The sequence below is a fragment of the Pleurodeles waltl genome, chromosome 2_2 (genome assembly GCF_031143425.1).
Source record: "Pleurodeles waltl isolate 20211129_DDA chromosome 2_2, aPleWal1.hap1.20221129, whole genome shotgun sequence".
Lineage (NCBI taxonomy): Eukaryota > Metazoa > Chordata > Amphibia > Caudata > Salamandridae > Pleurodeles > Pleurodeles waltl.
The window spans coordinates 83,992,146-84,019,934 of NC_090439.1; the positions used below are offsets into that span (position 1 = coordinate 83,992,146).

Here is a 27,789-nt window from a genome sequence, read left to right on the forward strand (position 1 = left end):
CCAGTGGTCTCCTGAATGCAATCACAGTTAAAAAAAATAAAACATGCAATTTAAAATGTAACTGAAATGCCCTATTTTTACCCTAAGTTACATACTGAGATCACAGTAGATGCAAGCCTGGTGGGGCGATTCTTGTTCAACACATTGGCCATCCGTATGCGCAGAGACACATTGTATTTTGTAATGAGGTAAGAAAAAGAGAAAGTTAAACAAACCATGTCACCCTGGCTTTAGTACTCAATCCAGCAATAACTTAAAGCCACATGAGCAAAGTCCCAAACTACTGTCCAAAATATTTTGAGACAGATTGCATTGTGTACTGATTGCACAAGTGACTCCCTTCTGTACTGTTAATGAAACTGCACTTGTGTGGCTATATCCTTTCTATAGATTACTTCCATTTTGTGATATTTACTTTACCGCTTTCAAATATGATGCTTTCCAAATTATGCTTATGATGGTGAACATAGATTGGGTTTAGCGGCTCACTGGACCTTTAAATCCACTATAGGAACCTTTTGTAGATGTGTTGGTCGCAGTTTCGAACCAGGCTAGTTTTACTCAGTTTTTCATCCTTCCTAGGTCAATAAAATGAGTGTGCACATGCCATGAATGTTATATTAGTGTACATCCGTCAATAAAAGAAAGGGTGAATGTTTTGGTCACCGGTGTGCTGTACTATGCTAATAATGCTATGGTAGTCCCTACTTTCTAATACACTCTTCTCACCAACAGCAAACATAAGCACTTGCTACGGTAAAACATAGTGACAAGTGCATCTTAATTGGGAACCTGCCATGCAAGTAATGGAAAATTTCTTGTTGGAGAGACACTGAGTGACAAAGGAGAATACATAGAAATGGGTAGTGAACAGTTGTCAGGCGATGAAAGAAAACTCTCAAGGTACAGTGATAATTGCTTGAGAGCAAATAATAATTGGATGCAGCCCAGAAAGAGAGATGAAAGATGAATTAAAGGCTTCAGGTTTTTTTCACCGGGCATAGAACAAAGCGTGGGCGTGGGGATGTGGAAGTGCTGCATATGGTAGAGTTTAGTGATGTGACTACAGCGAGTTTGGACCGATACAAAAAAGGCTCGAGCTTGAAGTTTAAATAAATAGGCCTTAAATGTATGTGTTATGTTCTCTAACCTATTGTTTGAAAATGCACATCTCTTTTGCTTTACACGGCTACTGTAGGCTTGGAAAAGGAGTAATGGAAAAAACAGTAAATGATGGTATAAGGACTTACCATCTTGAAAAAAAACTGACAAGGGCCATGTCTGTATCACCAGTATAATTATTTATATAAAAAAACCACACAGCAAGGGAAAACCTAATTAATTGCAATAAATGCAAGACTTTAAAATAATTAAAAAGGTGATGGCAAACATTAAAGGATTTTGCCTTCGTTGCCTGCCTTGTGTTTTTTACAGTCCGCATCATGCTTTCTTTACACGGTCTCATAAAGAGACAATTATCGAAGTATGCTACACAAATAAAACACGCATTACCATATAGACATACTTCAACAAAATGTGCAGAAGATTGATTTTTTACCAGGATCTCCTATTCAAAATACTGGTTTGATCTCACCTGCTCTAAAATTAAGATAAAACGTCTTAATTCTAGAGTGAAGTTCGCTAGTAGGCTGAAACAAGGGCGTTATTACGCCCCCCAAACTTTAACAGCTTGAGTGAATAGAGAGTGGGTGCCACCGAATAGTGTTGTGTAACATGAAACATTTAAGTTTTTGTTTATTGTTCCTCTAATTTTGATGGGAGATTTTGCTCTCCAAGTAACCTATAAATATGAGGGCTAGAGAAGGATGAAGCTGATAGATGAATGCCGAGATGGGTAGGCGGCGAGATAGATGGATGAATGGAAGAATGAATGATATAGAGAAGATTGACCAATCAATGAAAAGGCATAGGGGGCTCCTCCATAGGGGCGGAGGAGCATCGCCTCCTCCACCAGCAGTGGCAGTCTCAAACCTTTTCCCAAAACACAATCATAAACTGTGGGGGTGACGTGCACTGAGGGGGATTGAATAGTGCTCCCTCTCAGAGCGCATACGGCCGGCCAAACACACATGAGCATAAGGCTCTCTCCGCTGCAGAGAGCCTGCATAGGCTTCCAGTCTGCAGGGAGTGCCCTGGCTGATGCTGCTTTGGGCAGTGTCAGGCTTGGCCGCAGTGCAGGCTGGGAGCCTGTGCCTGCAGCCATGAGGGGACGGTGCAGAGCGGATGAACCGGCGAGCGACGAAGGAGGTAAGTGTTTTTTTTTTATTTGTTTTTTTATTTAATTGAATTATATCAAATTATCTCCCCCCGCCCTGCCCCTTCTGTTAAGTGCCAGCCGCAACTGTGAAAAGGAAGAAAAAAGTTGGATGGCTGGAGAGACAGATGATGAAAATGATGGATGAATTGATGATGGATGTAAAAGAAGCATGGGTAAAGACATGGAGGGAGAGAAGAAGTGATTGATGAAAAAATATGAGATAAAGTGGACCAATGTATAGAAGGAAAAGCCTTGAAGGAGGATCGATGGATGAATGGAAAAAACACAGAAATGCTCGAAAGAAAGAAGGAAAGAAAGATGGAATAGACAAGGAAAGATTTCAGAATTCCCTTGAGAGGAGCAATATGACAAACCATTACCTGGTTTGCTTGACTCAGTCAATCACTGAGAGCTATTTTACCTGAACTAACAAGTTCCCATGTCAACTGTTACAAGTACGGTTCCAATTGCTTTATATTTTTGCAATGACCAAGTTCTACAGTCAAAGTTTCAGGGTACACATGACTTTTTAAAACCCCCTTTATGGTTTTGTGGGAAATTTACTAACACCTTTTTTTTGCAAAATAAGGGGGTTATTCTAACTTTGGAGGAGTGTTAATCCGTCCCAAAAGTGACGGTAAAGTGACGGATATACCACCAGCCGTATTATGAGTTCCATAGGATATAATGGACTCGTAATACGGCTGGTGGTAAATCCGTCACTTTTCCGTCACTTTTGGGACGGATTAACACCTCCTCCAAAGTTAGAATAACCCTCTAAATGTTTTAACACACTTTATATGAAAATTTAAATTAGAAGGATAGCTCTCATAACTAGTAACCTTTATAACAATGTTGTGCCTAAGTTTACCATTATGGAGCTGAAGCAAATCAAAATAGTATGAAATACAATGTGTGATGCCTTTTTATCTAATAGTTCACATTCCCATTTCTTTTCTGATACTACATAAAGAGGGAAAGGAAAACATCATAATCTTTCAAACTTATGTTACTGTAAAGCTTGTATGGTAAACACAGTTATGCCATACACTGATGTAGTTGCAACATTTGCTTGGTAGGTGGTCTTCAAAGGGTGTCCCTGACATTTTCCTAAGCCATTGTAAAATACTCCAGAACCTCTGTCACTATGTGACTAAACAATGCTGAATTCTCCTAAAATATTTGCACATGGTTCGTTCCATTATACCTCATATCAATCCTAATATTTTTAGTTATTGAATAGCCTGATAATCTCTTATGACAGTTTCAGAGTAAATATCAGAGTAGTTGTTCATGATATCTGGAAAACATAGGGAAAACAGGAGAAGGACTAAGGCAACTTTGGTTCTATCCATTATGAGTAGGCATTTTATCTGTAAACACATTTCAAGCTCTCTGTTGAACTCTAACCCAACTATCCAAGTGTAACTGCCTAGCAGGTTTTTTTCCTGCTTAATAGTCGTGCTTGCATGTTTGTGGGTATGTCCCATGCTGTTAACTTTTCCCAGAGAGTCAGCCAGTCTACCCAATCAAACACGCTGGAGAAATCAATGAATGCCACATGTGATCTCGAGTCCTTTACCCTCACGCTTCAGTGAATCATCAGTTTTAATGTTTAATCATTATTGTGAGGAATTGTGGTGTTGGTTGAGAGGGGGTGTGAGCCCTCCTCAAGCAACAGCCACAATAATTATCAGGGTGAACCACAAAAATCATCAAATTAACCTGTGCTTAACCCTTTGGTAGCTTCACACAAAAGCAATCAGGCTTACCTTAAGGGGCAATGTGTAAAGTATTTATGCAGCACTTAAGCAGTAATACATTTAAACATAATACAAGAGAAACCCCACACCGATTTAGAAACAATCAGTAAAACATAATATATTATTTGACACCAAAATTTTAACAATCCAATTAACAGAACCAAAGAGATGCAATTTTAATCATTTATGGTTGGTTTACTGCCTAAAATCACATCCACATGTGGTTATCTTGTCATGCAAAACCTGGTGGGATTTTAAATAAAAGTAGCACCAAAAGCACAAAGCACGAACATTGGTCTAATGCTATCTTATGGGAGGGATAGGCCTTGAGAAACTTTCACTAGCAGGACATGTAAAACTTAAAAGTACAACCTTTTAATTACAGTGCACTCTGCCCAATGGGCTGTTAAGGGTCTACCCTATGGGTGATGTCTCTGTATTAAAAAGAAGGATTAGGTCTAGCAAAAGGTTTATTTTGACAGGTCAAACTGGCAGTTTAAAACTGCACACACAGGCTTCATTGGAAGGCCTGAGACAAAGTTTAAAAGACTACTTGTCTGTTGGGTTGCACAATATGTGCTGCCGGCTCACTAGTAGTTTTACTTTACAGGCCCCAAGGACCTGTAGTAACACTTTACTAGGGACTTATATGTAAGTTGAATATGTCAATTGGATGTAAGCCAATTTTACCACGTTTACAGGACTGTGTACTTTAGCACTAGTTAGCAGAGGTAACGTACACAGAGCTCTAAAAGCCAACAAAAATGGTTTCAGAAAACAAGACAAAAACTTTGGGAATGACCCTGAAGAGAGGGACCAAGTCTAGCAATTATCCACTGTGGAACAAAATTATCTCAACTAGATTTGCTCCTAGGAGATGAGCAGATTAGCTTCTGCCCACTAGGTTAGGTGACAAAAGGCATTTGACAGATTTGTTTTAACTGCATCCAAAAAGACCTCTGGGGAAAAAGTCTGGGTTGTTCCAAAGAGGCCTTCTTATGGATTTCATTTCTATAGTGAGATAATTGGCAATTGAGTTCCATTGTTTTTAAGCATGCTTAATGGAATACCAATTAGACCCTTGCTGTTGTCATCCTAATTTCACAAAATATAAGATTCAGCTATTCTTTCAAAGATTGAAAATGCTTGGGGATATTCAACTGTTAACTATCAACCTCTGAGTGGGATTCCATATTCAAAGTTCCCCTATGACCATTACATAAATGAAAATGAAGTTTCCGCAGCAATATATTAATTGAAGAGACAATGCCTTAGAGTGGAAATTTGAAATGAAGACTAGCATTTTTAATCATTTTCATAGCAAGATCTTTTTAGTATCCTGCCAGTTCCATAGTTTTTGTTCTTCTTGACAGGGTGTTCCCAGGCAAAGCTTCTCCTTCAACAGCATTAATTGCTCTTGATTGCCTATATAACCTCTCTATTTAGGATGCTGTTGCTTTGACTTTGTGTCAAATCTAGATGCCTCAGATACTGATATTATATACATTTTGTATTTTGCAGAAAGATCATTTGTCTTCCACCTCTTTGTCGCAAGATGTTATTACCTTAAATTACTCTTTAAACTAAGCTACTGCCTTCCCAGCAATATTACCACTGAGCAAAGCCAACTTATTAAAGCTTGTGACTTGTTGAGAACCATTAAAACTTTTGTTACTCCAGGCAACTAAAGAATGCATAAGTGATAGAAATGACAAGCTTCTTTTGAGTCCCTGTTAATTGTAGAAATGATTGGGTACTATCCGACCTGGATGACTTTCGCATTATGCTGTATAAGCAATTTAAATAATGTACCAGGAAATATGGTGATTGAGCTGTTGCTACATTAAATTCCTAGTTATAGAAATCTATGCTACATTCAACCAGTTGAATAATGATCAGGATTTACACACTGTAAGAATTTGGATTATAAATTGACAGAGGTGAGAAACCCACTTCAAATTATAATCACGGTCTTGTCAGGGTGAACCACTAAAGTCACTAAATAAACCTATGTTTAACCCTCTGGTATCTTGGAACAAAGCAGTCAAGCTTAACCTAGTGGAAATGTGTAAAGTATTTATGTAGAACTCCAGCCGTAATAACGTTAAAACAAAACACAAGAAAAATCCCAAACCAGTTTAGATAAATAGAGAACATTTTAATAAATAGAAAAGACAGCAAATTGACAAGAATCTAGTAAGTAGAACTCAAAATATTAATTTTTTGAATTCGAAATAAAAATAGCACCTAATAGCACAAAGTATGAACAATGGCTACCTGGTCACACAAGAACAAGTCAAAGTCAGAAGTTAAGGCCCACTGCAAAGGAACGCAGGTCATATACAGGGACTAGGTTCATCCCAGTGGAAAGTGTACCTTTGGACTTAAAACATTTATAGAAAAAAGAGGCCACCATTGATTCATCCACAAGGCAAGCTGGATTTGGAGCTGCACTTGAAGATAGTGGGTTGCTGAAGCATGAGGTTCCAGTACAGTCTTTGACATGGGTAAGAAGCTCTGAGCAGGCAAAGTCCATAGTCAGTGCACAGGATGGTTGAGCGCTCATCTCAGTGAAGGGTTCTCCATTTTGGGAAGTCATATCTCTTCCAATGAGGCAAACCAGCAAGCTGAGGGTGACCAGCAATTTGGTGTCTTAGTATCCATCCATTCTCAAAGCAGAAAGTTGGTAAAAAGTTTCTAAGTCCCTTTTTTTCTGTGTGTACAAGAGGATTACACTCTAACACCAGCCAAGGATCCAATATATGGGGGGTAATCATTTGGGGATTAGGACTTACTTTAACAGAGGCCACGTCAGGATAGCTAGCATGAGCATTGCACCAAACCTGAAGAGAATGAGTTTCTACCAATATCCTTGTTGGAGACTACAAAAAAACACCTTATGCCGCTAGTGACCATACTGCTTTTGATGTTTTTGTGTCTAAGATTCATGATGAACTCAAGGATTACAGCCACCAGTAATCAGTGGAAATCAGCATTCTAGTTTTTTTTGTCTTCACATGCCTGTCTCTTATTTGTACATACACACTCATAACAATGGGCACTTCAACTGTTGTCTTCATCCAGGAGAAAAGCGTTTTTTGATGCATCTGCTCTATGAAGAGAATTACATTTAGAAATTTCCCATTTTTGGACCCTACCCATAGGTATTTGGTGTGCACACCAAGGTAAATCCCCATTTTGTGAGGTAGTGTTTTTTCTGAGAAAAAAAACTCATCATGAGTTATTCCTGAGAGACAAAAAAGTTAACAAAAGTAGCAGATGGACTGAGGTTAGAAGAATCCTTTTCAGCATCTTATAAAGATTACTAGTTATATGTTCTCTAATTAAAGGACTGAATTTTAGTTGAAATAATTCAGTTATATTAATTCTCAAAACTAGTCTCATCCAAATATGTATTTAGACATTTACTCCTTTTAAGGCTACTGAGAGAAGAAGGACGCTCTCTATTAAGACTTAAAGGAACATAAGAAGATAGCTTTGTATACATATGCATATGTGAAAATCTTCTGGAAGAACTAATAGACTTTTAAGATTGTGATCTTAGAGGGGCTAGCCACTAGAGTGAATAATGTAGATGAATGAATATTTGTAAGAATGTTAATTAGAGAATTGCTTGTTTATAGAAATATTTGAAGGATTTGTATCATATGCATGTATCTTCTTATATAGTTTCCATTGGGGTTCTCATAAGAAAGTAAATCTTAGCAGGAAAAGTGAGAAAAGAAGAGCCAGAGCGGAACCTACTTTGAGGCTGTCTCTATGTTTTCTCCCACCCCCTTTCCCTCTGGCTTCTGCTGTGTAAAGAGTTGTTATCATTATGTGCATGCAGGAGCTGGGAGGAACTGGGAAAATAGCATCTGCTCTGTGGAATTATTGGCACAGGTTAGTCTAGTATCTGACAGGCCAACAGTTGGAAGGAGACAGACCTCTGGAAGCTTGTTGCCTCCTCATAGCACAAACAGGTGGTCAACCAACTTGGAATCACTTCTATGGTCCTGAGTTCAAGGCCAGCAGGTTCAGCCTTCAGACAGCAGAACATCCCCTCTTATTTTCCACAGGTCCAGGGCTGTTCTGGGAAAGGTTTTTGGGGTCAACCTGTATTTCCAGTTCCAATCTGTGGGTGGAGGTCAAGCCTTGGTCCATCCCCTAAACCAGTTTCGGTTAGTTCACCTACCCAACTAGAGAAACCAAGGGAAGGCATGGCTATGTTTGAGCTTCATCTACCAGCAACAAGGTAGAAATCCTTTGAAGCTCAGGAACAAGCTGGGCATAACCCCCAAGTCATTGTGTCAAGATAGAAGTCCCCCCTCCTCATTCCTAGAGAGCCCTGTCCATGGTCTGCATGCAATATACATTGCAGTACAGAGGAACCCTCAGATGTCAGGTGAGAGCCGGACACAGGCAATAAAGTGTTTTGGTTTTAGTCACAAAAAGGACAACTTTCTAAAAGTGTAATTTCCAAAATATTAATATAGAATTTGAATTGATTATTAGGTTGGATTTTAAATTGCTATTAAAATGAGTCCTTGAACCATATTTCTAGACACCCCAAACTGAATTAAGCACTTACTAAAGGCAATAGTGTAAACCAGTCTTAATCTTGGGAGAGCCAGCCTTGTTATGTGAATAACAACTGTGTAGGTTTTTTACTACCAGGATATGTAAAATATAAAGCATACATTTCCTACTTTTTAAATACCATGCACCCTGCCCCATGGGATTTTACAGCCTACCTTAGGACTGATGTGTAAGTATTAAAAAGGAAGGTTTGAACCTGGCAAAAGGTTGATTTGGCAGGCAGAAATGGCAGTTTAAAACTGCACATCCAGGCTGCATAGTAGGCCTGGACACATGTTTTATAGAGTTGCTTTAGTGGGTGGCACAATAAGTGGTGCAGCCCACTAGTAGCTTTTCATTTATCAGCCCTGGGTACAGGTAGTACCATATACTAGGGACTTACACGAACATTAAATGTGTCCATTAGGTATATTCCAGTTCTACTACATTTGAAAGAGAGAGCCAACACACTTTACCACTTGTTAGCAGGGGTAAAGTGCTCAGAATCCTATGGCCAAAGAAAACAGATTCAGCAACAAAATGGAAAAATCAGGGGAGACATTGCAGGAACGGTGAATTTCCAACACACACTGTGGGAAGAGCATATGGTATCCAGCTCCATTCAGTTTCTCTTAAATTAAATATCTCAGCAAACTTCACTTGAAGGTGGTCTAGGATGGTTTTTCTACCATAGGGCATTTTGACTTGCAGTTTTAATTGTGCCTGGAAAAAAAGCCTTGTATTGAATTGTTACAGAGATTTAAAGAGGATGCTAGGTCATGAATAAGCTATTGTGTTGCGTGTTGAAATAAACAAAAATGATATCAATGTCCATTACTCAGAACTGATCAGAAGTAGGTAGAGAGCTTTCCAGGTGTAGAGATTTAGAATTAAACGAAGCACCACATTATGGCTTTGAATTGTCAGAATCACCATTCCTTTCTTATAAAAAGTGGACAATGTTCATGTGATTTGATTGAATTGTGGACAAACCAGGAATCTCAAGTAGCATCTTAAGTTCATAAGTCACTTCTATCATGTGCTAGAAACAGATAAGCCCTCAGTTAAGAGCCTGGATGTGGTAACAGCCTGGCAGCTGTCTTTGGCAATCTAGGAAAAGGCAGTTACCTCAAAGTGTATTGTTCCTTTTAAAAACCATCAAAAATACTTGCCCACTCCTCTTGCCAGAGGTACTTAACTCATCTGTCAGTGCAGTAATTCCAGCCCGGTTGGGTTATCCTAATTCGGGCTGTCTGGGACTCACAAACTTCAGGTGAAGCAAAAAGACACGTCCATTGATTATTAAACTGCCTCAATACTCCTACGCATCTCCAACACTGAAGAAGCTTCATCGGCTAACTATTAAACAAAGAATTCAGTTTCCAATAGCCTCTGTGGCCTACAAAGCAGTGATTAACATTGCTCTTGCCTTTGTGGCATCTAGGATCAATAGGTAATCCCTGTGGTACATTCTGGGGTCTCAAAGTGTGTCACATCTCTCTGTTCCTTCCTTCTGCAGACAGTGGACAGGTAGGAGCTTGTCTGTGTTGGCTACTTCATTATGGAATTGCAACACTCTCTCCCTGTGGAAGTTCATTAGCAGGCATTCCTCTAAGGTGTGAGGCTTTTAGATTTATAGCAGCACCATACAACCCTCTGGTGTACATGGGCTTTTTAACTATAACGTAACATATATAAAATACAGAGTCACGGGTCAGAGACATTTGGAAACCTAGGAGATGTAAGTGGACTGATCTTCAATTTCCAGTCCCTGTGGCCAATTTATTTGAATCAAAGTTCCTCCTGCCTGTTCCTGGTCCTTATTTGAAACAAAACCTGAAGCTGCAGGGCCCAATGTGTTTGTGTGGGATGAGTTTGTCTCTACTTTTTTCAGAACTTAATTTTCTTTGCTTTTTCTTCTTGTGTTTCCTTAAGGTCCTATTTTTATTTTTTTTGCCCCAGGTCCTTGCCTTTGCTAGACTACATGTACTGTGTGATGAGGTGAGTTCCATAGAACCTAAAGGACAGTACACCTAAAGGATTTTTTAGACAAAGTATGCTTTCTTTTTCCCCACATACGAAAAGTATATTTTATTTCCAGAAACATTTGCTTCAAAACAGAGTTAGAAAGCACTGCATTCCTAGCAGTCTTGTTCATAGTAAATAGTTTATATTAAAGAGGATTTTTGATCCTAAACAAAGTTATTTCCTGACATGTGACTGAAGCTGATGGGTCAGGCTTTTTTCCTGAAAATGACATATTAATACCCAGAATCAATTACAACTACAACTGATTTGTCTGAGATGTCATTAAATAATAATGCCAGAACTTGGGAGATTTATCTTATGAGAGACTGAAAAAAGTCACTCTTAGGAAAGAAAGACAATGGTTTTGTGTGTCATTCTCTCTTGCTGATTGCGTCATAATCAATGAAGTACATTAATTTGAGTATGTGGATGGCTGTCTAATGTTTCCAATGGCTTCCTTGTACAAATTGCTGCATGAAAGAATTCATAATTGCTGATAATACACATTCCACAGTCTCAGATCTAAGTTGATGCAAAATATCTAATACTACCCATGTACCACAAGGAGCCATCTGAAACTCAAAAATGTACCAGGAGATAGATGTTTTCTATTTCATTTTTGATTTTATGAGTTTATCTATGGAGTGGCTAAGCTCTGTGTGCTTTGCATAAAACTATATGCACAGCAAAATGATCATATTGTAAACTTCAAAAACGTATAAATACTAAAAAAGAAGAAGAATTATAGACCAGACCCTGGGTGGTGTTTACAAGCTGAACATTGATTTTTGAGCAATTGATCAGTGAGAGGGTCTGGGAGGCCTAGAAAAGAAAGAGAAATTTGCTCCTCAGAAATTAAAGTATACAGTCAAATTCACACGTTCCTCAAGGATTCAATGGCTATTGCTGAAAGTAGAAATTCTTTACTTTCTTTCACAACACTTTTTTGGTGCAGGACCATCAGCTGAGGGTGCCTACACAGCAGATTGCACTGGTGAATGACGTGTTACTGATTCCTGAGACCAAGAAAATTACACCATCAAATACACACAACATGCAATAGTAGAAAGTGGCTAGGTGGTTGGGGAGGGGATTGAATGCAAACTTGGCCTCCTGAGATTCTAATTTTGGGCTACTTTCATATCTTTAATTAGAGGAATCTGGGGTTTTAACTTAAAAACAAACATGTAATATAATCAGTGTTTAACAGACACACACATGCAATAGTTAGTAAAACACTGGACACAAAAATAAACTGAATGAAATAAAAATATGTAGGGGTTTCTTTTTGTGTGTTCTTTTTGTTTATGTTTGAATTTTAAGCACTCACTTGTGCAAGTTCCAGAATGTCAGTAAGTTTTTCAGGAGTGACGTATTGGTGATCGCTATATGGCACCTTCAATAAACTATCCTAAACGTTTCCTTTGAGCCAAGTGAATTCTTAACTCATGTTTACCATTAGTGGTACAACTGGGAATGTGCCAAAATGCTACTCCTTCCCAGGAGAGGCATAACAAGGGGAAATATGTTAATAAAGGATAAATGAGATTACCCAAGGCTTCAAAAGTGGGGCGAAAACAGGCAAATTTAGTCCACAATTACATATGGGGCAAATCAGAAAACTCCCTGACCCTGTCAATTTCGTTGGTCTTTAAGGACTATCGGTGATTTGCAAGACTTTAAGACTTTATGGTTTAATACCAACCCAGTGGTCAAAGTTGTTGTCAGTTGGTGAGGTATTCAATTTAGGTGTGAATGTCTCAAAGCTGTATAACTTTTAGCTGGTTGAGGTTCAATTGTACCTCAGCCATGCTTTTTGTTAGGCAGATCACAGAGCACTGCCCTTCACGTTTTTATTGTGATAAGGTGCAGGTTTAAGCAGCAGTGGACCTCTAGGTTGAAAACATTAAACCTGTGGATTGAAATTTTGATGGTGGCTTGGGCAGCTGTTGTGGTTCATCTCAGGTAAGGTTAAAGGCCTTTCCTAAGGCTGTATGAATCACTGTGTCAGCAGATGCTTTGAATGAGGCACTGGCTCAACTTGAATCATGGTCCTGATTTAAATGTCTCAAGTGCCAACTCAATTAATCAAAATGGTGGAGTTATACCATTGCACACCCATTATCGGACTACTAGTGCGTAGATTATCAGTTTTTAAGATTGTGAACATTGTGAAAGGACAGGTAACTAAACTCTTCTGATTTCAATTGCTATGCCTCTCTTTTTCTACAGGTTCATGCTTTAGAACAGTCAACAAATTAAGCAGGCAGAACAGTTCAGTGCAAGGCAAAAATTGGAAAAGCATGTATGTCCCCCTGGACCTCATAGAGGATAGGCTGGAATAGTTACAACAACTGGATTCTAAAGACCGATGTTACAGAGTTATTTCACCTAAATAAATCTTAGATGCATAATTAACAATAGTTATGAAAGCAAATTCCATTTGTGATCCTAATAATCAGGAATGTTGGATTTAACTGTGCCCCAAAATTGTGATTCTATTACACACAATTCTGATATAATTTCTGTGTGAGCAAATCTCCTCACTAAGGTGGGCTGATGGACTTTCATCAGATTCATCTTTCAAAGCTAACAAACAGCCACAATCTTGATATTTTGTGGACAATGTGATGGCAGTTTACAATCATGCAAAGTTTTTGAAATTTACTATTTTGAAAAGCAGGAGTAAAGTCATTTTAAGGGTAAATCAATTTTAAGGCTGTGAAGGAGACAGCCTCAAGTGGATCACCTCCTTCCTCGAGGGAGACCCCAGAAAATACACCTCCCACCTTTCACCTCTGAAACAAAGAACATCCTCTGGGGCATCCCTCAAGGCTAGTCCTCCAGCCCCACCTTGTTCAACACCTACATGACCCCACAGGCCAACATCATTTGATTTCATGTATTGAACATAATTTCCTACCCTGACGACACCCAACTCACCCTCTCACTATCTGAAGACCCTAATAAACTTTCAAAACAAAAATGTAATTTTTTTTAAATTGTTAGGATATTTTCCATTTATTGGGCATTTGTTTGAATAACCTTAACAATCCTGATTGTCTTGCGCTCTTTCCATTACATAAGTGTTATCACATTCAACATTCTATTTTACCACATCACATTTTAACACAGAACACTGGTTATGCATCCATGACCGCCACAATATGCAATTAACATGTTAAAAATCAGTTGGTACAGTCAGCTACATACCACACATTAGCATTTGCTGCTCAATTGGGAGCTGTGCCAAGTGAGTAATCAAGAACGAAATTTGGTTCATCCTTCCAGTTTCACTGCACTCTCTGCATAGCGTCACAAAGCTAAATTAACCTCCAGTTTGTGATGGAAATATTTGAAAAGTCATATCCGAACCACTGAAATTCACCCAACCCCTAAAAAACGCGTACTGAGTGTTAAACATGAGTTAGAGCTGTTGAGATTCGCAGACAGGATACTCTCTCACAAATGTGGTGGATGTGCCATCAACTGCATTACAAATGAATTATAGCTTTTGATACAGATAGTGTAGTGGACGTGGTATCTATCACGTTTTCACAGAGTATCCCATCTGTAAAACTCTGTCAGGCCCTTAATTACCAACATCAAAAGCATGCCACAAATTCCAATTTCCCAAATTCCAATATTTTGAGTTAAAAAGCAAGTGTTACAGTTACGAAAGATTACTATAGACTAAATTATCAGACACTTTCTGTTTAGCATTAACTATAAAATTGAGGATATGTATTCAATTGTTTACCTTCATTGTTTCGTATTGTGAAGTTGGGATTCAATAAGGGCTCCCCTTCAACAGAAAAATAAAATCTTGGTCCATTAGCAGAATCATCTTTGTCAGTTGCGGTTATTGTCTGAATGGCCTGAAAATATGATGAAATAATCTAGTCAATTGTTGTTTTCCGATAAAAACTTATATTGAATATTGGGCACCTAATCAGTTCTGTAAGATGTAGGATATATTTATATTACATACAACATCAATGGTAGAAAGGATTGCACAGTAATATAATTCATGAAGACTTGAAATCAAAACATTTCATTACTTAGTGCATCATCTTTCAAAAAACAACCTTAGGGCATATTGAATGTGGAAATGTCTTAAGCTGTCCTTCATATGAGGTAAGAAATATATGGTAAGTGTTTATACATTCCAAGCGTAAACGTAGAAACATTAAACAGCATTAAAGAACAAATAAGCTCAAATAAAAGTACAAAGAGACGATTATGAATTTCTCAGCAGTATTTGTTGGATCATGTAAGCCGTTTTGTGTTTAAAGTATTTGAATAGGGCAGTGATCAAATATGTCTGTTGTTGTTAGATTTATTATGCAAAACATTATTTATTGAACTTTCACTGACAAGAATGAAAAATAAATGTTGGCCTTGGTTACACGTTTTGAGGTATTTCCGGTTTGGTTGAAATCTCCTGCTTCTACTTAAATCACTAATATGAGTCCTGTCATAACATCATGCAATATTATACCAGGATGACCCTCATTACAAGTGGCCTCTTAATTTCAGTGGGGTCAGTAGCAGCAGTTAACTACTACATACAAATTAAGAGATCTGTTTAAACACCTCAGATTTCGTAACTTCCACCAGGCAGATTTCAAATGCTAATAGCAGCAGAAATCTCCTAGGTGAAGGTCTGGATCAACCTGTGGTCAAAGTCAGGCCCAGATCAAAAAGGACCGGATTTTCCATACTCTAGATCACCTCCCGGTGAGATCTCTCAATGCGGGCGGTTGAGACCACTTGCATTGAGAAACCTTCCTTTCACTTTGAGGAAGCTGCCACAAGAGTAGAAAATCTACCTAAGTAGAAGAAAAGAATTAGCGGCCTCTTGCACTGCATGCAGTGCAGTCCTTGCTTATTTTTCAGCGCAGGACAAACACCCGGCTCTTTTGGGTCACTTCGCAAAGTTCCGCAGAGTAATGATACAGAATGTTGTACTATCCCATTATTTTTCTGACCACCTCACTACTAACATGTAAAGCTTAAGGGTTATTTCCGACAAATTCAAATACTTCCAGCAGATTTTAAAACCAACCAATTGAAACACTGATCCGGCTCTGCTTCCTATCTTGGAATGTTTCTACGTCCCCAAAAAAAGGCAATTTCATATTGTCTTACTCTTGTTTCATTTACAGCACAAGAACTGTTTGACCAGGGAAAGTATTTGTGAATCCTAAAAACTCTGTAACAAGAGAGTAACCTTTATTCCTACTTCTCTTCTAAATGCGGAACCAAACAAGCGTCAGGAGAGACTGACGGCGACAAACAATTATCATCGTGTTCTCAGGTTCCCAAGGACGCTTATTCTAAATGCTTTCCAAAGGAGCATTTATTGGCTATCTGCTTTCACTTGTCATTCATCTTGGCTTTTCCCTTTCAGCAGAGGATTCATCTCATGAATGCAGTGACAAGAGATTGTCCTGCACCTAAAGAACTGGAAGGGAAAATGTAATGTAAAAAGAAAATACAAATTCCATTCCCTTTCTGGAAGTTTTAGTTCATATTTATTTTATTTTGTGGACAACGACTATAGTCATTCAAGCTGTTAATTTTGGATAACTGCATTGGCAGGACATTCTGCAAATTACTATTAATTTATAGGTGTTGGTCAGACACTGGCAAATGATAAGTGAAAGAATATTGAAAAATAGAGAAGTACATAATGATTTAGAGATCTACCCTGCTGCTGAGTGCAATAACGACTGTTAAAGGCCCTCACTATAATAATAATGGTGAGAACCTAAAACAACAGCTATAGGCCAAGACAGAATGGCAATAAGGCTATATGAACATTCCATCCACTAGTTGTAGAATGTTCTAAATCTGAAATAAACAGAGAGAAACAGAAAGTGGAACTTTGGCCCAGAAAGTCTGTAGCAGCCATTATGGGCTCTTAGGCAATTTGGTGTCTTCAATGGAGCTCTGACCACTCTAATGTTTTAATTAGAAGTATTTAGTGAGTAGTTCTGCAATAATCCATAATTACACATTAATTTCAATATGTAGTATAATAAACTACAAATACAAAACAAAGGATAACACAGGGCTATAACAAAACAGACTGCCTAATGCCGATCTATAAATTGTGTAAAAATATTACCTCTTGCGTCACAAAGGTGGAACCTGAAGTAACTACACATAACTAACTCTCCAAATGTACTGTTCATGATCTCACCCTTTGCATTAAGGATACTAATTTTAACCCCTTGGGTGCGCCTGACTCTACATTCCTCATGTGCATCGGGTGGCCCCTGGTCATTCACGCACATGGCACTTGAGAGGGATTTATTTTACAAAGAAACAGACTCAGTAGATAGAAGAGAGCTTCCCCATATCCCGGGCTGTTTCTTTGTTTTCACTTAAATGATGATCAGTGCGCATGACATGCTGACGTCATTTCAGTAAAAAATGAAAGTGAAATGAGCTGATTGTCTCATTTCACTTTCCCTGCCTTGGTGCTCAGGGCGCTATCTCAGCCCTCTGAGCACAGAGGCAGACAGGAGAGGTAGCATTGGGATACTCTTCTCTAGTGGATCCCTGCTTGGGGATCGCCATAGAAGGGTGATCCCCAAGCAGGGATGCACCCAGTAGACACCAAGGAGGGAGATTGGCCCCTTGGGCAAGGGCTTTTGCTCCCCCATAATATTCTGGGCAATATTTCAGTCTTTCGACCCTCCCGGGGGGGGGGAGGCAGAAGGGGGAAAAAACCCTGACCACCCCTCCCAGGGAGATCACTAGGTGCTAGGGTCATTTGTTAATATTTTATAGGGGTGGAGGCTGCCCGAAATGGGCATGCTGATGCCCCTTACCCACTGCCAAATTGGCAATCTGGGGGCAGACGGGGAAATAGCCCCTGCTCCCAGGGGTGGAGGGGATGGGGACAGAAAGCCCACTAGGCACTAGGGATTACTTTTTTTTCAAACCTTGGGGTGGGGGACTGCCCACAATGGGCTTACCAAATCCCACCTCCCACCCTAAATATATAAACATTATTTCTGCCCCCCTGGCAGAAACCCCTCCTGGAGCAAAATAGGCTTACCAATGCCCCAACCCACCCCAAGTATATAAACAGTCTTTCTTCCCACCTGGGGGTGGGGGGGCAGAAAGCCCAATAGGCAATAGGGATGATTTTTTTTTTCAAACGTTTGGGTGGGGGGCTGCCCAAAATGGACTAGCTAATGTCCCAAACTGCCCCAAACATGTATACAGTATTTCTGCCCCCCGGGGGTGGATGGGGATTATTACCCACAGTCTGACCCCCGGGGGTAAGAAAGCTCATTAGACACAAGAGAAGATTTTTTTTTTAAACAGAGGGGTGGGATATTGCCTTGCCCCCACCCCTAATAAATGGGGACAAAATCTTTCTGCCACCCTGGCAGGCAGAGGGAGTAATTACCTCTGATCTACACTCCTGGGGGGTGGACATTTCCACTAGATGCCATTGAATGTTAAACAAATAGCCCCCCACCCCAACTGAAGGGTGTAATAGTCTTTCAGCCCCCCCTGTAGACTAAAGCATCTCATCTCAATGGCAAGCCCCCGTAGACTAAAGCATCACATCTCAATGGCAAGCAAGAGGACATTTGACTCTTTTGGGTTTTGGTCTTAAATATGTGCCAAGAGAGATTGGCTGACTCCCAATATCGTCCCATTAGTGAGCGCTTGCACTTTTTGGGCTTTGGTATGCTGCCACCTGGAAAAAACTACTAGACCTCAACACATCTGAAAACTAAACATCCGGGGAAGTGCAGGTTGGTGCGCTTCACATGCACCCCACACCATTTTCTTACCCACAATGCCTTGCAAACCTCCAACCTTGCCTGAAATCATGCATTTTCCCTCTATTTCTGTGATGGAAACTTCTGAAATCCGCAGGAATCCACAAAATTCTTACCACCCAGCATTGCCCCATCTGTACCAATAACAATTCTACCCCACCTGTGTGGGTGCCCAAAGCAGAGTCGACCTAAAAACGCATTAAAAAAACCCTGCTCTTTTGGACCTGATTTGGTTCCCCCTCAATTTCTACACATTGTTGGTCCTTCCCTGTTGCAGGCATTTAGCCCACCAATACAAGGAAATTTGTTCTGGTACGCTGTTCCCACACAGAAATGTGGGGAAAATTTAATTTTTAGCTAAACTTGAGGTTTGCAGGGGATTCTAGATAAGCAAATGCTGTGGGATCCACGCAAGCCACACGCCCATGTACTCCCTCATGTGTCTAGTTTTCAGAAATGTCTAGGTTTGGTAGGTTTTCTTATATGGCTGTCGAGCCCAGGACCAAAAACGCAGGTGCCCTCCTTGCAAAAACAGTTCATTCTGTGATAAATAATTTTAATGTTGCATCAAATAATTGTGGGCCCTTCCCTGTCTTGGGGATTAGGTCTATCCACACAAGTGAGGTACCATTTTTATCAGGAGACTTGGAGAAATTCTGGGTGGAAGGAAGTCTGTGACTCCCTTCAGATTCCAGAACTTTCCATAGGAGAAATGTGAGGAAAATGTGTTTTTTAAACAAATGTTGAGGTTTGCAAGGGAATCTGGTTAGCAGAACCTTGTGAGAGGCACACAAGTCACCCCATCCTGGATTTCCCTGTGTGTCTAGTTTTCAAACATGTACAGGTTTGCTAGGTTTGCCTAAGTGCCAACTGAACTAGGGCCCAAAATCCACAGATAGGCACATTGCAAAGTAATGGTCAGTTTTGGATGGAAAATGTGATGGGTCTATGGTGCATTTTTGGCTGTTTCATGGCACAGGAATTGGGCCTACCCACATAGGTAAGTTACCATTTTTATCAGGAGACATGGGGGAACACAGAATAGTAGAACAAGTGCTATTACCAAATGTCTTTTTCTATATTTATGCCTTCCAAATGTAAGACTGTATGTAAGAAAGAAGCCCTTTTGAGAAATGCCCTCTAATTTACACACTAGTATTGGTACTGTAAGAAGCTGGCCTGGTGTGTGGTGGATACCTAAGGTACTTACACCTTATACCAGGTCTAGGTATCCTCTATTAGTGTAGTGTAGGCAGTGTCTAGAATCCAGGCTCTCTAGAGGTAGCTGTAGATGAGCAGCCAAGGCTTATCTAGGAGACATGCAAAGCTCATGCAATTCTACTGTAGTCACACAATACTTATACACATGAAAGGTACTTCATTATGGTAACACAGCACCAAAAATACTATAGAGGCAATACTCCCTTAGGAGGTAAGTAATACACAAGGTATATACACTAGTTGTCAGAAATAGGCATAAGAATAGTTAGAAAACAGTGCAAACAGTGTAAAACACAATAGAGAACAGTTGCCCTACGGGGAGCACAAACCATATACTAAATAAATGGAATGTGAGTGTCACCCCCACCTAGGTAAGTGGAGTGAGTAGAAGGGCACTGGGGGTACCAGGAAAGCACAAATTTAAGTACCACAACACCCCCCAGCAACCAGGAAAGCAGGAGTAAATTACTAGAATGTCCCCAGAAGACCCACATAGAAGAAAAGAAGAGAATTGCAAAACCCAGAGATGACTGCAAGAAACCAATGGTGGATTCCTGAAGAGGAAAACCTGTGGAAAGACACAGCAGAGTTGAGTGTGGGCAGGAGCCCCTACCGACTAAGCTAAGGATAGCAGGAGTTGGTTGACTGTGAGGAAGGAGAGTCAGCACTGCAGCCCTGGAGTCGGAGTCGAGTTCCTAGAGAATGCAGGTGATGTCCCACTCCGGAAGAAAGATTGCAGTTGGGCTTGCTTGTTCGGATTCCACCAACATGCCTTGGCACAGGCAAAACTCACAGCTGGTGGAAAGTGGTGCTGCCTCAGCGTCGCAGAGAGCCCTCAGAAGCACAGGTGGCACTCACAGGAGTACACAGGCAGGGACAAAGAAGATGCAAGAGGAGCCCACACAGCACTACGAAGAGGAGTGCCATACCGCAGGAGAGCCACTCAGGGAGCTGTGCGTTGCATGAAGGAGTGCTTGGGTATGGAGCTACATGATGCCTGAAGACCTCTTGAAGAAGTGCCAACAAGCCTTGGCAGCTGCAAAAGACACAGTGCATGGGGGCACTGTCCTGCTTGGGAAGGCAAGGGCTTACCTCCACCCAAGTTGGACAGCTTGTAGAGAGGACCACCTGGACCACTTCTGACGACCACCCATGTGGCAAGATCCATGCAGCTCAGCAGGAGAGGGGATCCACGCAGCTGGTCGTTTTTGCTGTTGGTACCTGCAGATGCAGGGGAGTGACTCATTCACTCCAAGAGAGATTCCTTCTTCTTTCCAGTGGAGACTGGAGACAGGCTGTCCTCAGAGGATGCACAACCAGGGACATGTTGCAGAAGCTGGAAGGAACCATGAAAACAATGTTGCAGGCAAAGTCTTTGTCTTAGCTGCAGATTGTCAGGTCCGGAAGAGTTCAGATGCAGTTACTTTGGTCAGAAGTCAAAGTAAGGGATGCAGAGGAATCCTGCTGGAATCTTGCAAGCTGAATCTGAGGAACCACCCAAAGGAGAGACCCTAAACAGCCTAAAAGGGGGATTGGTCACCTAGCTGATTGACCACCTGTAAGGAGGGGGCTATGATGTCACCTGCCTGACCGGGCCACTCAGATGCTCCGAGAGTTACCTGCCAACCTTGGATTCAAGATGGCAAAACCCAGGGACCCTCTGGAGGAGCTCTGGGCACCACCCCTGGGGTGGTGATGGACAGGGGAGTGGTCACTCTCCTTTCCATTGTATAGTTTTGTACCAGAGCAGGGACTGGAGGTCCTTGAACTGGTGTAGACTGGTTTATGCACAGAGAGCACCAAATGTGCCATTCAAAGCATACCAGTGGCTTTGGGAGGCTATCCCTCCCAAGTCCAGTAACACCTATTTCCAAAGAGAGAGGGTGTAACACCCCTCTCCCAAAGGAAATCCTTTGTTCTGATTTCCTGAGCTTGAACTGCTCAAGCAACAGGAGGGATGAAACCTGTCTGTGAGGTGGCAGTAGCTGGGGCTGCCTGGAAAACCTCAGAAGGCTGTAGGAGCAATGCTGAGGGTCCTTTAGGAACCCACAGAGTGCATAGAATCATACAACCAATACATGGAAAAGTATTGGGGTATGACTTCAACATGTTTGAAACCAAACATGCCTTGGTTCGGAGTTATCATAATGTAGCTGGACATAGGTAGTGACCTATGCCAAGTACACACATAAAGTGGTGTCCCTGCACTCACAAAGGCCAGTAAAATCGGTCTGGAGTTTGTGGGAGCACCTCTGCTAGTGCAGGGGTGCCCTTCACACACAGGTACATGCACCCTGTCCTCTGGGCTGAGAGGGCCTACTATAGGGGTGAGTTAGAGTGACCTGGTGCAGTGACCTATAGTGAAAACGGGTGCAGTCATGGGCTGCCTATGGGTGGCAGAATAACTGCTGTGGCCCATAGGGATCCCCTGTAACCTCAATGCCCTGGGTATCTAGGGACCATATACTAGGGGCTTACATGGGGGCACCAGTATGCCAACTGTGGGATGAGTACAAAGTTTTGGGAGAGATAGCATAATCACTGGGATCCTGGTTAGCAGGATCCCAGTGAACACAGTCAAACACATTGACATCAGGCAGAAAAAAGGGGTAACCATGCCAAGAAAGTGGGTACTTTTCTTCAGGTACCCACAAATTCAGAGATGTGCCAATAACCACTGCTTTAAAACTTTATATCTTGTGTCCATTTTGGAAATATATATGTTAATTTTCACTCTTGATATTTTACCAAACGAATTGCTGTATACCCGGTACACAATGAAAAACCATTGCATGGTGCAGCTCAGTTATTGGCTCTGGGTAGCTTAGGTTCTTAAGAACCTACAACCTATATATACCCCAGCCAGAATGGTCCAGCGGACATAGTGGTGTATTACTTTTGAAAATCTGCCATATTTAGAAAAAGTTACAGATAAAAACTTAGACACACATTTCTGTTTTTTTATCTCAATTTCAATATTTTTTTATTTCAAGTATTACTTTCTATAAGAAAAGATTGAAGGTTCTATACAAATGAACAGTTTTCTGGGATCCACCATTGGTCTCATACTGTCACTAATTGGACGGAGGTTAAAAGCACAAAAAATAGGAACAATGGGGTATGTCCAGGTAAAATGCCAAAATTGTGTTGAAAATTTAGTTTTTCTGATTCTAGTCTGCATGAAAGCTGGGAATATGCCAATTTTAGCATTCCATACCCTTCATTGATGCCATCTGCAGGAAAAAAACAGATGCTTTCTTCTGCAGCACTGTTTTTCCATTTCCCCAGAAACCCCCAATTTTAGCTGTATTTTGGCCAATTGCTTGGTGCCCACCAGGGGAATCCACAAACCCTGGGTACCTTTAGAACCCCCAGGATATTGGAAACAAAGGACACAAATTTGCTGTGGATAGTGGACAAACAGTTATAAGGGCCTAAACGCGAACTACCCCAAATAGTAAAAAAAAAAGGCTTGGCACAGGAGGGGGAAAAGGCTTAGCAGCGAAGGGGTTAATTACATTATTGCTAAATTCACATGCTTATTTTTTTTGTAAAGAAAAGGCAGCCAGACACGGTGAGCAAAGTAATCTTGAAATAACGCACTGACATGTAGGAAGTTGCATCTCTTTAGACATGGTTAAGTTTGGACCGTCAGGTCATAGTTATGGATATGGGGTTATATGTTCCTATGATAGTTTGAAGAGAGAGACTGGAAAAGGCATTAGCTTTTTTCAATACAAATCTTTTATGGAAAATTTAAAAAACTAAGATTCTCTAAACTATTGTTATCTCACCCTACAGAGTAGTGATCTGAGCACAAGACTCTGGTGGACCTGCAGACAGGATGCATAGATTGATAAGTACAGCATAAAATGACTAAAGTGACAGTGTACATTAGAGATGACCAAATTAAATGTCAGATTTTTTCTCTTATAAATCATGGTTTACATGACTGATCTTGCCAAACTAATTTTTGATAACACCAAGTCACAGAAGAGCCCCACTTCTCAATTTTGGACCATTTATTTTCCCATTCCAAAAGCTTTCTACTAATAATGGGTACAGATTGGGCTTTCGACATTCGTGTTGCTTTAATTATCACAGTTTATCTATAGAATCCTTTTTAGGTTTTGGTAAAATAAACTTTAGCTGTCTCTTGCTATTCTTTCCAGAATATACCAGAGTGGGCTTTGGAACACCCCCTTTCTCATGACAGGTTGGGGTTCTTGTCTATCTCACTTCCCTACTGTTGGGCCAGCAATGTCCCCTCTATGGTGTACAGTTGTGACCTTGTTGTGTGTGCCCAATGTGAGTATCTGGTATCCTGTTTTCTTGATTTCACACCCAGCCTCATACTAGTCTAGAGTGTGCATGAGAGTCTTGGCCTGACCTTGACATGAGACTGGCCCTGGGCCTGTTCTAGACCTGGAGTGCTGAACAAAATGAGTCCTCAGTAATGACAGTAGCCTATTGTTCGTGTAACAGGTTGATACATGTACTACAGCTGTGACATCATACCATGTTTTCAAGTGATCCGAGTGTGACCAGGCCTTTTACCAAGTGCCGATATCCTGTGTGTATGGAAGAATGTATATTGTGGGTGAGCCAGAGTGACAGGCCTGTACTAGCTACTATGCCACTAGGCCCTAGCCTGTAAGACGAGAGCCTGGGAGAGTGAGAGACAACCTGCAGCATATTGTACTTGCACCCTTAAATCAGGTATCTGATTCACTTGTGTGTTTTATATTGTATTTATCTTATTGTAGAATATTATTTTGTGCAGATAATCACTGGGATAGAAAATCATGTTATTGTGCTGCTGGGTGTGTTCTTGGTTCTGAGTCTACAGTACTCCTTCACTAGCCTCTCTAAACAGTCTATGATTCCTTGTCATTGCTACCACTGACAGTCAAGTGTTGAAGGGGTTGAAGTTGGCTCAGTTTTACAGAGCCGTACAAGGAAAGAAACCCAGAAAATAATAGACAAAAGACTGTTTCCCACATGGCTGTGTCCAGTAGCACTATCTGATCCGTGAGCACCTGAATAGGTTTAGACATCTATTCTGAAACTGATGAATTTCCTTCATACTTTTGTGTTTGTCCCACCCACAAGCATTTCGGTCTCACAGTATTTTAACTGGATGAGTTGTGGCCTTTCATTGCTACTGTTAGACTTTTCATCCTTGGTGTGGTCTCCCTTAACTTTTTGCCTCTGTTTCCCAGGTTGTTGATGTGTGCTGGACTCTGTTTTTGCTCTTTTTGTTACTCTGGTCACTTTACCACTTTTAACCAGATACAAAATGTGTATGTAATTGGTTTATCCATGATTGGCATATTTGATTTATTAGTAAGTCCCTAGTACAGTGCACTGGAGGTGCCCAGGGCCTGTAAATCAAATGCTACCAGTGTGCCTGCAGCTCTGGTAGTGCCACCCACATAAGTAGCTCTGTAATCATGTCTCAGACCTGCCACTGCAGTGTCTGTGTGTGCAGTTTTAAACTGTAAATTCGACTTGGCAAGTGTACCCACTTTCCAGGCCTAAACCTTCCCTTTTCTGACATGTAAGACACCCCTAAGGTAGGCCCTACGTAGCCCCAAGGGCAGGGTGCAGTGTATGGTTACGGTAGGACATATGGTAATGTGTTTAATATGTCCTGACAGTGAAATACTGCTAAATGTATTTTCCACTGTTGCAAGGCCTGTCCCTCTTGGAGGTTAACATGGGGGCTACCTTTGAATATGATTAAAGTGTATATTCCCTTTGGGAGCGGATAGACATGTGAAGTTTGGGCTCTCTGAGCTCACACTTTAAAAATACATCTTTTAGTAAAGTTGATTTTAAGATTGTGTGTTTGAAAATGCCACTTTTAGAAAGTAAGCATTTTCTTGCATAAACCATTTCTGTGACTCTGCCTGTTTGTGGATTCCCCGTCTGGGTCAGTTTGACAGTTGGGCTAGTTGCACCTCTCACTAGACAGTGACATAATGGGAGGTGGGGTGTAGTCTGTATTTCCTGATGGGCCATCTGTGCTAGGAGCGAGGGGAGGAGTGGTCACTCACACCTGAAAGGGCTCTGCCTGCCCTCATACAATGCAGTCTCCAACCCCCTGGTGAGTGTCTCGGACCTGGCCTGGGCAAAACAGGATTTTACAATCAAGAGAGACTTTGCTTTGAAGTAGGCTTACTTCAAAGAAGAAAATGGGTATAAGAAGGGCACCCAAAACCAAAGACTTTAGAACACTTCTGGAAACCAAGAGGAACCGCTGCCTGGAGAAGAGATAAAGAGCTGAGGAAGAAGAGCTGCCCTGCCTGGACTGTGCTTTGTGGAGCCCTCCTGCAGTTGCTGCTTCTGCCTGTGTTAGAGCACAAAGACTGGACTTTGTGTTGCCTTCCTTCTTGTGAAGAACTCTCCAAAGGCTTGATTTAGAGATTGCCTCCTGTTGTTGGAAGTCTCAGGGACAGTAAAGACTTCTCTCTGCCAGCATCTGGAGTATCTGGAGAGACTCTTACTCTGCCAAGTGGTGCCTATCCAGTTCCTGGGACCCTGAAGGGAGAAGTTGGCAGCCTAAGAGGGAGAAATCCACACACTGACCGCCGTGCGGGCAAACAATCGATGCGAATCCGATCTGCGGCTAAAAAATCAACACGCCTCCGGCTTCGCGGCTGGAAATCGACGCTCGCCTGCATCGCAATTGGAAGATCGATGCCCGGGGCTGGAGAAACGACGCACAGCATCGCTGACAGCGGCTGGTGAGATCACAAACCACACTGCGTGGTTTTCGGATCATCGTGCGGCTGGATTTCCAACGCAAACACCCCTGGGCATGTAAAAATGACTGGAGTTAGGAATGCTGACCGGATCGCCGCATCTTCGAGAGAAGAAACGACGCACACCGACCATACGAAAGGAGAAACGACGCAAGGTATCGTGAGTGAAATCGACGCATCATACGCCCTTTTTGATGCACACTCACCCGTGATGACGCAGAAAAATAAGGTCCGACATATATTCATACATATTGTGTAATCAAAACGTATAATGTAGTGTGATTTTAGTAAAGAAAATAATGTACGAGGGAAATTGTGCCCTCGGGGTAGTTCGCCATCATTGTAAACAAGCTTTATTAATCATGAAGTATTGAAAGTGTAGTAATCCGTCATAATTGCAAATGTATGCCATGATTTCTTGTTTGAAAACTGTTTTGCTTAGCTTAAATTTAGTACAGGCTTTGGCATAGTTGCCTGGTCTCAAATTCTAACTGCGTGGCTTTTTCCTTGAACTAATGAAACATATATTCTTGCTTGAAGTTGTATTTTTCCATTAGAGCTGACTGATACACTTATCTCCAAGGTTTCGTACTAGGCCGGTTTCATCCCCTTTGATACAAGGTCAGTCTGCAGGTGCGGACAATGAAGGTATAGATAGTAAAATAATTGGCAAACCATGTTACAATTTGTGTTCCAAGGCTCCAAGGACAGTGTATGCATAAATGAGCGCGAGTAAAAGACTATTTTCATTGGACAATTTGAAGCCAACCTATGAACCCTCCAATGGAAGACCCTGCAGAATTTGGAATGTTTCTTACTTAAACCCACTGGACAAAGAGAAGTCAGCCATTTTCCTCGATGCCAGTTTGAAGCCAGATGCCAGACTCCATTTTGGACGACACCCTGATGCCCTTCTCTCTATCTGAGAGAAAGAGACTTTAAGAATTCTCACCCTAGAGACTTTAACTTTGATTTGCCCCGTCTTGCCCATGCAGTAACTTTGCCCCATTCTCCTTGCCGCTGCAAGGAAGTTTGCCCTTAACTTTGCCCCTTTTAAACTTGTCCCATGCTGATCAACCGGTACCTGAAGGACGAAGACTTTTTTTGAATGCTGATTGTATTTGATAAATATGAAAGGATAAATGTATTATGCATTGTGTTTTTTTTTCCTTTTAGGTACCAACTGCTATTTTGATAGGGTCCTAGCTAGAAGTTTTCCAAATTTGTGTTGATTAAATTCGTTTTGCATAAAGCCCCATATGCCAATGCTAATTAGAGGTTAGTCGAGGTATTCATTCAATGTACTATGCAAATTTGAAATCTTGTTATGCTGACCAATGTAT

General features: G+C 41.1%; 1 protein-coding gene across 2 annotated transcripts in view; it reads right to left on the reverse strand.

Moving 5' to 3' along the window:
• The window catches only part of CDH18 (cadherin 18), a 2,476,497-nt gene that overhangs the window by 337,050 nt on the left and 2,111,658 nt on the right, over positions 1-27,789 (reverse strand). For both annotated transcript variants that reach the window (XM_069219481.1, XM_069219482.1), the window contains exon 12: positions 14,408-14,525. In XM_069219481.1, coding sequence (XP_069075582.1) covers positions 14,408-14,525 — 118 coding nt within the window. The remainder of the gene's footprint in view (positions 1-14,407; positions 14,526-27,789) is intronic.